The following is a 12,461-nucleotide window of genomic DNA, read 5'->3' on the forward strand; positions in this document are numbered from 1 at the left end:
AGTGTTCTATTCATGGTGTAGCGATAACTTACATCCCAGAGAACTTGGCTTTCTAACATCAATGCAGACCCAAGAGGGGAGAAAGATAAATGTCCTGTTCTAGCACCTACTTGGAGATCAGAGCTGTACACTCACAGAGCAGCTCATTAAATAAACTTGTTACATCAGGATGGAGCACCATTGAGGAAGGAAGATTTCCATTTCTTTGTGTGAAAGCACTTCTTGCCCGAAGTCATTTAAAAACAAAACAAAATGGTTCTCTTTGGTGAAAGAAGAATGACAGGCCAATCAATGAAAAACCACAGTCAGGAACAGTTCCAGAATGTTCCAGATGATAAAGGACAACTAATTTAGAAATAATGATACACTGAAGTGTTGTATGTTTGCTTTGATGACAAGTGTGGCTTTCTTTGAGTAACAGAGTTTAAAAAAAATAATAATTAAAAAAATATGGTATTGATTTCACCCTCTCTCAACATACCTTCATGATAGCCTCAAGATAAGATGTCCAAATCTTCTGTGTTTTGGCAATGGCGGAAAAATAAATTTTATTCGAATTTGCTGAAAAGTTAAAATATAATTTTCTGTTTAGTAAAAATGGAAAAGCTAGCGTTACCTCTGTCTCAGGCCCCTTTCAGAACACTTACCTACTATGCTTTTCAGGGGGCTCACAGCATTCATGAGGGTTTTCAAAGTATCCTGTACAGTTCTGTCTTTCAAGATAATTTTCTGAAACATACTGAGGAAATTCTAAAAGAAGAAGACATGCAAGGAACTAAATAATAATGAATAGAAGTATAAACATAAATAAATATAATGAATACGGTGAATAATACTTCAGTTAACTAAAGTGCTGTACAGGACACAGCCTGGCCTAAGTCACAGAATGCTATAAAGGATGACAGGGGGGCGCCTGGGTGGCTCAGTTGGTTGGGCAACTGCCTTTGGCTCAGGTCACGGTCCCGGAGTCCCGGGATCGAGTCCCGCATCGGGCTCCCAGCTCCAGGGGGAGTCTGCTTCTCCCTCTGACCTTCTCGCTTCTCATGCTCTCTCTCACTGTCTCTCTCTCAACTAAATAAATAAAAAAAATCTTAAAAAAAAAAAGGATGACAGGGAGGCAGCAACTTCCGGTTCCTGTTAGAAACATCCCCTGCTTGGAAGAGTTGCTGGTTCTGAAGAGAGTCTCCACTTCCTCACATGAAACTCCCCCAGACCAGTCTACACATAAATATACGGTGCTGGCCAAAGAAATTCTAGTTTATCTCAGTTCTTATGTACCTAAAAAGAAGCATGCATGTGTGTCTGGTGTTGGTAGAGGAAAGCATGAAAGAAAAGCTAAGTGAGCTCGCATCTCTCCCAGGGTGGCAGGAAGCACCTGAAGCTGAAAGGCTCACCTGGAGCTCCTTGACAATCATAAAGCACAGAAGCCTGTCTAACCCGTTCAGACCAAAAGTCCCCAAGGTGGTCTGGATTTCTGAGAAGAGGCGACTGCTGGTTACTTCTTGGTGAGTTTTCATATCATACCAAGTGTTCAGCTGGTCAATGTGACAGGTCATTCTAAAAGAAAAACAAATACTCAAAATCCAAAAGCAGCTCAGAATGAGTTCATCCTGAGGAAATGTGCGACACAACAGGATTTAGGCATCAGATATGAGGAACGATGGTTATGTGAGCTGTTTAATAACCTCTGTATCTAGGCACCCAGTGTATCTCACGGCGAATGCCCAATTACAAGGCAAAATTCCTTCAAAGCTGGCACAGGGGCCTTAAATCATTGTTGAGAGGGTTAAAAATATATGCCCAGATGCCATTTCTGGGGTTTGACTGGGTAGATCTGGAGTGGAAACCCAGCTTTTGAAATTCTAGTAAACTCCAGATGATATGCCCCCAAGTTAAGAACCAGGACATCTCTTTGCTGAAATGAGGCATGGGAGGAGAGGCATACATCTGGAAGGAAATGGAAGAACAAGATTATTTCCAGAACTGCATCCTACTTTTAAACTTTGAAGTGTCCTGCTCCTGTTACCCAGTACTGGCATTCTGAATGTGTCACTTGAGAGGCTCCCAGTGTTGATGAATCAATCAGTAATATGACATGAAAATTGGAATCCCAATGCTTAGTCCTATGAGTCTTAAAATGGCAGTAGATGGAGAATCTTCTGGAAGGGCTTCAGTGACCCACCCTTGGGTATCAAGAAAGCAGGAGTTATAAAACATTTTGGATCATTTACTCCTTTTGGTCCATGAGTCATAGACAAAACTCACTTGTGCTTGAATTTTTAGAAGTTTACATATGGAGTGTCAAGTTGCCAAACTTTTGAGAGACCCAGTAAGCTGGAATTTGAAGGCAGTACAGAAGAGCCATGTCATAAAGACATTCAACTTACACAAATCCAACAATGCACTCACTCCTGGACAGAGAGAGAAGTCAAGTCCTCTTTCCCTGGGTAATCCCACCAACCACACCACTCACTGAGCATGTGCACAGGGCGAAACACCAGTCAGAAAACAGGAGCCTGCTCTTCCCTCAGTTGGGCTTAGTGCTGACTGCCTCATCAGAAGCTCAACTGAGAAAAAGGTGGAAAATTAGACATAAAGAGGGAAGTGTGCAAGTCTCTCCCTAAAATATTCTTAATGGCAATTCCATTTTCTGAGATGTTCACCCATGTGACTGTATGTGCACTGTGATCTACTGTGTGCAAAGCTATGTGGCCTGCCCTTGGATGGCACACTATTTAAGAGTTGGGCCCCTGAGTCAGAGGGCTGGTATGTGTCTGGGGCTACCACTTAGACCCAGACTTTGAATAAGAGACTTGACTTTCCTGTGCCTCAGTTACTTCTCTTTAACATGGGAAGAATAACAACGCCTACCTCAGAGACTGCTGTAATGAGTAAATGAAGGGATGTGTACCACAGGCTGAGAAGTGTGTGCAAGTGCATGGGTGTGTGGGTAATCTTCAAAGCTCAGGATCTGGGGCGCCTGGGTGGCTCAGTGGGTTAAGCCGCTGCCTTCGGCTCAGGTCATGATCTCAGGGTCCTGGGATCGAGTCCCGCATCGGGCTCTCTGCTCAGCAGGGAGCCTGCTTCCTTCTCTCTCTCTCTGCCTGCCTCTCAGTGTACTTGTAATTTCTCTCTGTCAAATAAATAAATAAAATCTTTAAAAAAAAAAAAAAAAAAAAAAAAGCTCAGGATCTGGCAAGTGCAAGACTCAGTGACTGGAATGGGACATTGTGCCACAGTTACACATGAACAGATGAGCACTTTGTAATCAAAAGTTTTCATATATCAGGGAGTCCACAGGCCCAAGTGAGTAGAACATTAGTTGGAAAGCAAGAGGAGCACAAAACTAAAAGGTGGCTGAACAGACCTTAGATTTATTTTAATCTCCATTTCCTTGGACAGGGGTCTCAGGCACACTGTGGAGAACACCCAGTCTCAAAAAATGTGACTCTAATAAGCACATTAGAATGGATCCAAGTGTGGTAAGAACATGGGTGTGATCTAAGGAAAATGTTCAGAGACTTCTATTGTCCACTGTGTTCAAGGCCCAGTGAAATTCAGATATACCTACTTGGGGTCTGTGATCCTCAGGATTTCTCTACAGAGTCGACCAATAAATGTTACGGACTCATCCACAGGGGTAAACTTTGGTATTGGAATATGTGTAGACTGGTACATACTCTGCCAATCCTGAATCTAGAAACCAAACCAAACCATAAATATTTAGTACAATTAGCCCTTGAACAACACGAGGGCCAGGGCACTGACCCCCACACAGTTGAAAATCCACATGCAACTTCTGATTCCCTTAAAACTTAACTACTAAAAAACAACAAAAACCAAAAAAGGCCCCCAAAACAAAACAACAAAAAACTTAGCTACTAATTAATAGCCTACTGTTTACCAGCAAAGCCTTATCAGTAACATAATTAGCACATATTTTGTGTATGTATTATATACTGATTCGTACAATAACTTAAGCTAGAGAAAAATGTTAAGAAAATCATAAGAGAAAATATATTTTACAGTACCACACTATATCTACCAGAAAAAATCTGTGTGTAAATGGACCCGTATGTTCAAACCTGTGCTGTTCAAGGTCAACTGCACATCTTTGATAAGGTAACTTATTTTTTTTCCACGTAGTTTTACAAATATAATGTTGCATAAATAGTGACAATAAATGCTCCTTGGTTTTGAAGAGTAAACTTTAAACTGCATTAATAGCTCCCAGAAATGCCACATGTAACATTTATAAAAAAAGAAATATCTGTGACAAGCGAAGTGACTGAGAAATGAGAAGACAGGAATTTCTGGCTTTCTGTCTTTAAGTTAACATGTATCGATGTAATAATAAAATTCCCAAATATCATAAGGCTGGAAGATACTTAATCTATTAAAATTCCAAATGAATCTTATGAGTTCCTAATTAAAAACTTAACCCTGTCAACTATTGGCTAAAATTAGACTTCCCTGAAGATACTCTGAAGGTATTTGTGACTATCTAATGCTTACTGATTTTAATAACTATTTCAACTTTCTTCTTGGCATTTCTGAGGCTTGGAGCACGTATTTTATTTTTTAAGATTTATTTATTTATTTTAGAGTGCACGAGAGAACAAGAGTGGAGGGACAAAGGGAGAGGGAATCTGAAGCAGACTCCATGCTGAGCATGATTTCACGACCCTGAGATGACAACCTGAGCCAAAACCAAGAGTTAGACATTTAACTGACTGCACCACACAGGTGCCCCTTGGGGCATGTATTTTAAATGTCAGAGCAACAACCATAGTCCAGAATTTTCAAAATTTAATTAGATACCTTTGTTCTTAAGAAGTTATTACACTCTTGTTCCACGTTATAATTTATAATACGAGAAACTTCTTCCTGCCAAATCTTCAGACCATAAATGTTGACATAATCCTGTATATACTCAAAAGAGCGATGGAATCCATCCATGGTAGCCCCCAACTCTTTCAACTTGGGCATCAATTCACTTGACTGTGCAAAAGGGGAAACACAAATCTATTACACAGGAGTCAACCACTAATATCTACATTAGACTTTAAATGAGACCCCCTACTGGGTGACCACAAAGATAGTGGAAGACAGCTTTGGAAATGCTCATTTCCTGCCTCAACCAGGATGAGTGGTAACTGATGCCAGACATTCAGCAAAGAAGAGGTTTCTTTCATTTGGGAAGGAAGCCTCATATAAAAGAATATAAAAAATGAAAGTTGACAGTTTCTCTCACATCATTTGATGAATATATACATAAAACCTTAAAATACTTAAAATAGTTAAAATTGAATTTACTACAGTGAAAAGTAACCTAGATACAAATTTTAGGCCCATTTCTTTTTCCTTCTGAGAAAAATGAGCATATTCTTTAACAGATCAAGGAACATAAAAAATTACAGGCATTATAGTTCCTAAATGCTGTAGGGTTAACAAATTTTTTTAACTTTAAGAGGGAACTCTGAACTGCAGACATCAGTTCAATTCTTAAAATTGAGGATCAACAGGTGAAGGAAAGGACTGGTTTTTGGAAAGGACTTTTGTATCACACAACAGATTATAATATGGGATCGAAAAGCACATTGGTCAATTGCACTGAACATCATGTATTAGGTATCTGTTAGGAGGAAAGGTCTTGTTCATGATAACTAGAAATAGTGTGCTCATCCATTCCGCAAGCTGGGCAGAGAGAAAGAACATCCATTTGGTCATCTGGTACCTTGGCTCGGGGGTTGAAGATCAATCCCTTATGAAGAGCAAAAGCAACGCGTTTTACCAGCTCCTTCCTTATTCCATCTTCCAGCAACTGTTTTGGATCCACCTGCGTGCAAAGCAAAAAGCAAGACATGGCAGTAAGGAAAAGTTCAGTCGTGAAGAAATCCAAAGGAAAGACAGTTTCCAGAATCTGTGAGGGAGCTTTTCCAACCCATTTTCTCAATGACTGCGACTTGACTCCTTTCCTGTCCCTTTGATCTTCTGCAGCTTGGACAGAATGATGGACCTTGTAACTCTTTAAGACTCAGTTGACTGCAGTAAAATTCATGATAATTTTATGACAGGACATCCCAAAGATAGCGGTCTGAAAAGTTTAAATTGCCTCTCATTTTTTAAATCATTTCATTAAAAGTAAAAAGCCCCCCCCCCCCCCCCCCCCCCCCCCCCCCCCCCCCCCCCCCCCCCCCCCCCCCCCCCCCCCCCCGCCCTGGGTGGAATGAAGGACCCACCCTCGAATTCAGTGCCTGCTTTTCTTCTCCATGTTACCTCAGGGCATCTCCATCCCCATGAGCAAACTCAAGCCTGCAGTTGGACAGAGCTAATAATTCTCTTTTCTTTCAGCATTCTTGGAATGCCGTTTGTAATTAGGGAGATAGAGTGGGACTGCAAATCTGCTATCGAACTCTATAAGCTATTTTACTGGTTCTTTTTTCTGTAATGAGAAAGCATTTGTTATTCCCTAAAAGACAGTCTCCTGTCAAATCCATAAAACATTAAATAGTTTGAACACAATCCTTTGAATTCCCTGCGTCTTGTCTCTTGTACTTCAAATTCGTAAAATGAACCATTATTTTACTTTTTTTTTTTTTAAGATTTTACTTATGTATTTGACAGAGAGAAGAGACACAGCTAGAGAGGGAAGAACCATTATTTTAAAAAGTCATAAAGACAAATGGATGGGTCCATCTGGATTTGATTATATTTAAACTTTAAGAATGACAATTGCAATAAAAATTGAGCAAAATACAAAAGCTAGAGAAACATGCTGATCTACATGACTAAGTAATCAGCAAAATCCACACTAGAAAAATAACAGGTCAAAGCCTGTGGGCTCCTCACCAGTTAAAGGAAAGGAGGAGAAACCTGATGATTCAAAAAGACTGCAAAGATACAACATATGTATGTGTATTTTTTATAAGATTATTTATTTTAGAGAGTGCAAGTAGGGGAGGGACAGAGGGAGTGAATCCTCAAGCAGCAGACTCCCCGCTGAGTGTGGAGCCTGACACGGGGCTCAATCCCACCACCTATGATCAGGACCTGAGTGAGCTGAAGTAAGAGTCAGATGCTTAACTGACTAAGCCACCCAGGTGCCCCTAACATATCTTCTTAAAATGCAGTGTCCTGAGATTTACTTTTGGACAATAAAACTCTAAATGGAGAGACCGAGATTAGTTCAGGGCATGTGAGGAGGATTCTGGGGTAGGAGCTAGGAAATGATACTTCTTGACTCGGGTGGTGGTGGTAATAATCTATGAACCTACAGAAGTGGTTCTACAGCTCTCAGTGTATCTGTGCCTATTTTTACAATAACAGATTATAACTAGATATAGTCAGTGAGGGAAAAAAAAGGAAGTAAAATGAAGTTTCCAAAGAAATACTCCTCGTAAGAATAGATTTGGTGAGAAAGAGTTCAATGTTTTCATGAATTTAAAGATCTCAAAAGACCCTTCCAATTCTTCCTAAGACTTTCACCCGTCTATGGCATATTCACTGCCTAGAGAAAGCCCCCTTCCCACAGCCCTTTCCTTCACATTTCTGTCGCTTCCTCTGAAGTTAACAGTTAATTAAGTTTTCATGTGGATCTTCCAGACCTTTCTCAACTAATTTCTCTACATATTGTCCTTAATATATATTTTAAAAATCTAAATGGGACCATAATATGTACACACACACACACACACTCTGTTCTTTAACTTGCTTCTCCCACTTCAAGTTTTAGAGTTTTAGAAATCTCTCGAGTGCAAATGCTTTTTGAATGGCAGCAGAACAACTTATACTGGGAATGCACCATGATATATTCAGCCATTCTCTAGTGATAAATGTCTAGATGATTTCTGTTCTTTTTAAAGTTTTACTTCTTTTTTATTTTTATTTATTATTTTTAAAGATTTTACTTACTAGAGAGAGAGAGATAACATGAGCCGGGATAGGGGCAGAGGGAGCAGGAGACTCCCTGTTGAGCAGAGAGCCTGGCTTGGGCCTTGATCCCAGGATCCCGAGATTATGATCTAAGCCGAAGGCAGACACCCCCCCCCTTTTTAAAAATTATTCTTTTTTAAGTAGGCTCCATGCCCAGCCATGGAGTTCAATGCAAGGCTTGAACTCACCACCCTGAGATCAAGACCTGGGCTGAGATCAAGAGTCGGATGCTTAACCAATTGAATTCAGCCCTTTCAGAAGGCAATCTGGTGGTATTGAGAGAAATTAAGTATAAACACACCTTCAAGCTCAGTGACCCTGGGGCACCTGGGTGGCTCGGTGGGTTAAAACTTCTGCCTTCGGCACAGGTCATGATCTCAGCGTCCTGGGATCAAGCTCCGCATCGGGCTCTCTGCTCAGCAGGGAGCCTGCTTCCCCTTCTTTCTCTGCCTATCTCTCTGCCTACTTGTGATCTCTCTCTGCCAAATAAATAAATAAAATCTTTAAAAAAAAAAAAAAAGCTCAGTGATCCACTCCTGGGGATGCAGATTTTGGAGAAATTCTTGCATGGTGTACAGTAGAGACATGTTCAGATCATGGGAGTGTTGGGGGTGAAAACAGACCATATGGGTGTCTATGTCTCAGGGAATGGTTAAGTGGAATGTGAAATTCTATGCAGCAGTAAGAAGTAACTAATTGCCCAACTCACAGCAATGTAAGTAAATTCCAAAAGCAATAACTAGTGAGAAGAGTTGGAAAGGGAATGGGCCTTAGGGCACAACAGGATGTAGAGAAATCAAACACATACACACATAAAGTAACACCTTGTGCTTAAAATGCAGATACTCGCCTCCTTGGGGACAGAAATCAAACATACAGAGTGGGTGGTACTGGGGATGGGAATGACCATGAGCATGCAGATGAGAAAGAAAAGATGAAGAGAGGAGCTTGCATGCATGTGTGATGACAATGGCCAGACCATGACAATGGGGTAGGATTATCTCAGCTCTCTGCACCTGAGATGCAGTATAAAAATACTAAAAGGAAAGAAGGGTGGGAGGGAGTGAGCCAGCTGTTTGGTCAAGGGAATCGAACCATTTTGTTTTGTTATTACAAAAACTCAATAAAATGGATTTTTCTTAGATTTAAGTAATTCCTGGGTATGGATGAAAAATCAGGATTATAATGCTCTCTCTTCCTCCATCAGTAAATGAATAGCATGGAGATCAAGAGCTGAATGTGAAACAGCAAGGGACACAAAAGGACCATGTCATTCCCTGTTCCCCATGGGAGAACCACCACAGTAATCCAAAGAAAGAGTCTATGAAGTCACGTGGACCAGCATGAAAGCTATTACCTTGATGATGCCAACCAAAGTTGTCTTCATCATTAAGATGCCTTCAGTAAAAATGGAAATAGCATGAGTGAGCTTGGCAACCTTTAACAAAGAAAAAGAAGTTAATGAAGTACTACAGATGAAAGATCCATAATTTCTACAGAAAGTGAAATTAACTGGCTGATAGTCCAGGAATGAACCAAGACTTCAGAAATGATGTGCCCTGGTCAGAAATGAGGTGCCATGATGGAACTGAGAGACTACTGTTAGCCATGCTGGGAACAGGGTCAGCAGACATGAGGTCGTTCTTTAAATGCTGACCAATCACCTCCCCTTCTTTGGGCCTCAGTTTCCTATACATAAAAGGAAGACAGGTTTCCATGAGATGGACGGTCCTTTCCACGTAGAAAAGGCTCATCAAGACCCTAACAAGGTAATCTCCCCTTTCCTGCCTTCTACATTTTCCCCCCAAGCAACACAAGGGGACATTGATAAGGTAGACCAATGCTATATTTTTGAGTGTGAATAAATACCTAAATTCAAAGCTTGACTATGCAAATTCCTGATGTAATTTTTGGAGTTGTGTCAGAGAGGATTTAAAACTGACACTGGGATATAATGTGATGGCAGCGAATTCCTATTGTCAGTTTCCCCCTGATTTCACTCTCACATCTCTTGAGCTCAGGGGGAAGGAAAAGCAGAGGTATTTGGGAAGAACAAACCAAACAACCCTGAGGCTCCTTGACTACTGAGTGGGCTTAAAAGTGGTTAATGGAATTGGTTAATGGAACCCAGGTAACTTTGAGCCACTGATCTGATGTACAAAGTGGGAACCCGAATGTGAAAAGTCTTGGCAAACTACACCCCAGAAAGAAGGGCTGATTCACCAGGACTGTTCAGGAGAAAAGTGACCAGTTGAGCCCCACTTCTTCTGAGGACACTCAAGCTGGCGGGGCTTTAAATAACTCTGGGACCAAGTAACAGATACAGGTATGGCTGCACTAACTTGGCACAAGTAGGTATCACTGAGAGTAGGAAAAAAGAAATCAGAATTGGTCTGGTGGTCCTAGGGCTATGGGAGGTGACATGGACCTGGGACACATCATGGTTTGGGTTTTAAATATCAAAAGACAGAAGTCAGAGGGACACGCCACCTCATATCGTGGGCCAAGCTGAGCGTAGTCCCTCAGCTTGTCTTTGTCCAGGCGGGTCGGCACTTCAATGATATCGTGGGTCTGAAGCTTTATGATCTTTAGGAGAGAAGTAAACATGCTTTCTGGAATGATCTGCAAAACCTTTAGTGAAAGAGGAAAGGAAAAACAGTTGACATGTTTTATTTTGCAACCGATAAATGCTAGGACGGCAGGAAGACAGTACCAGTGTGTACAAGGAGCCTGTCTACAGGAAGCGATGGTAAGGGACTTAAGAGCTATTTTAACATCTGCTCTCAGGTACACGGCTACCTTCCTTCAAATATCAACTGCTCACAGGATATAAAGCTAGTCCTCATATACATGGAGCAAAAAGATGTATCTTTTCCACATTATAAACTCTTCAAAGACTGAATATCAGAGGTGTTAGTAGCATGGCTATAGAGTACTCAGTATGTGACACAGGTAAATTCTGAACCCAGGTCTGTTGGGCTCCATGCTGTACCGTAAGTTATTGAAACAAGGACCAAAATTCCTCTGAAACCTTTAAGTTCTAAGTAGGATATGCTGGATCTAGACCAGGCTCTCTTCCCAGCTAGCTCTGTGACATTGTAGAAACCAATATAATCTCTGTTTCAGTTTCTATACCTACAAAATGGGGATTAATACTACCAGCGTTTAAAAAAAAAAAAGGTGTAAAAATTCTTTGGAAGTAAAACACACGTCCATATCCATAGTACCAGTAAGAATAGGTTTATGTTCAGATATTGCAAATTTCTGCAGTCAAGAATACAGGAAGGAAACATGGGTATACTTTTTCTAGGGCCCCAAGAGTCCTTTTTGTCTTTAAATAGCAGCTAGTTTGCCAATAAAATAAGATCACTTTGATGCATTTCTTACCTTTCTCACATAGGACACCAATTCACCAGAGTAATATTGAGACACACTGAGAAGATCAGGACTATTTGCTTGATTAATTCGAAGAAGGGGAAGATCAAGGGCAGAGGCAAGCTGAAAGAAAAGTAGGTATATCTGTTTCTCTATCTTAAAAAGTCCTAGAAATTTCTCTTTCTACAAAGAGTATCATATAACAAAGCTCTTGGGTCCTACCCAGGAGAAAGCAACAACCACTGAACTTCATTAAAGTCATTAATGACCATATTAATTTGTCATTAATAAAAAATAATGAGTTATTAAGGACATTAATTAATAAGTTAATAAAAGTAATGATAAAATGACAACGATACAGTTTTTTAAACACAACAGTCTTCGACTATGGCAGTGGTTCTCAAACTGTGGTCCCCGGACCAGCAGCATCAGCATCAACATCAGCTGGGGACTTGTTACAGATGCTGTTCCTTGAGCCCCACCCCAGATTTACTTAATTAGAAACTTTGGGGGCGAAGCCCAGCCATCTGTGTTGTGACAGGTCTTCCAGGTGATTCTGATGCCCCTCAGGTTTGAGAGCTACTGTGCTACAGAAGTCAGCTGCTCTTGGATGGAAATCACTGGGACAGATGGAACACTGTACTGAATCCAATTGAAGATGTCACAGCATGTACAGTGTGCCATTATTTTATGTACCACTCAGAAAGAAAGAAAACGCTGACAACTGAACTCTGATGTGCTGTCAATTATAAAATCATCACCATTTACAGAGATGTTTAAATAGGAAAGTGCACCTAAGGACTGGTGTATAAGGTGACTCTGTCAGAAGACACTGAGTCAATTATTTGCTCATTTATCTCGATCTGAAGTCACCTCGAGAGCAAGGGCCCTCCTTGTGTTGTTCACCACTATTCCCTCATCTTTAGAGGAAACCCTGCTTTGTAGCAGATGCTCAACAAGAATTTTTTAAATGAGTAAGGAAAAGGACTTAATTCACATCTAGAGAAAAAAGGACCTTGGTAGAACTTTAAAAATGTATTTTTTTTAGTACCACATTTTTAGTACCTTGGTAGAACTTTAAAAATGTTATTTTTTTAACTTAAAAACTATATTCTGTAAGACATCCAACTTATGTTAACTGAAACTTCAAA

At 40.6% G+C, this 12,461-nt stretch overlaps 1 protein-coding gene across 3 annotated transcripts in view; it reads right to left on the reverse strand.

Annotated features, from left to right (window-relative positions):
* The window catches only part of WASHC5 (WASH complex subunit 5), a 58,431-nt gene that overhangs the window by 15,300 nt on the left and 30,670 nt on the right, over positions 1-12,461 (reverse strand). For all 3 annotated transcript variants that reach the window (XM_045078118.1, XM_004743548.3, XM_045078119.1), the window contains exons 15-23: positions 11,323-11,433; positions 10,426-10,566; positions 9,293-9,373; positions 5,738-5,839; positions 4,822-5,001; positions 3,572-3,696; positions 1,395-1,557; positions 648-750; positions 482-561 (exon numbers count right to left, since the gene is read on the reverse strand). In XM_045078118.1, the coding sequence (XP_044934053.1) occupies positions 482-561; positions 648-750; positions 1,395-1,557; positions 3,572-3,696; positions 4,822-5,001; positions 5,738-5,839; positions 9,293-9,373; positions 10,426-10,566; positions 11,323-11,433 (1,086 nt within the window). The remainder of the gene's footprint in view (positions 1-481; positions 562-647; positions 751-1,394; positions 1,558-3,571; positions 3,697-4,821; positions 5,002-5,737; positions 5,840-9,292; positions 9,374-10,425; positions 10,567-11,322; positions 11,434-12,461) is intronic.

The sequence above is a fragment of the Mustela putorius genome, unplaced genomic scaffold (genome assembly GCF_011764305.1).
Source record: "Mustela putorius furo isolate JIRA1106 unplaced genomic scaffold, ASM1176430v1.1 tig00000228_pilon_pilon_pilon, whole genome shotgun sequence".
Lineage (NCBI taxonomy): Eukaryota > Metazoa > Chordata > Mammalia > Carnivora > Mustelidae > Mustela > Mustela putorius.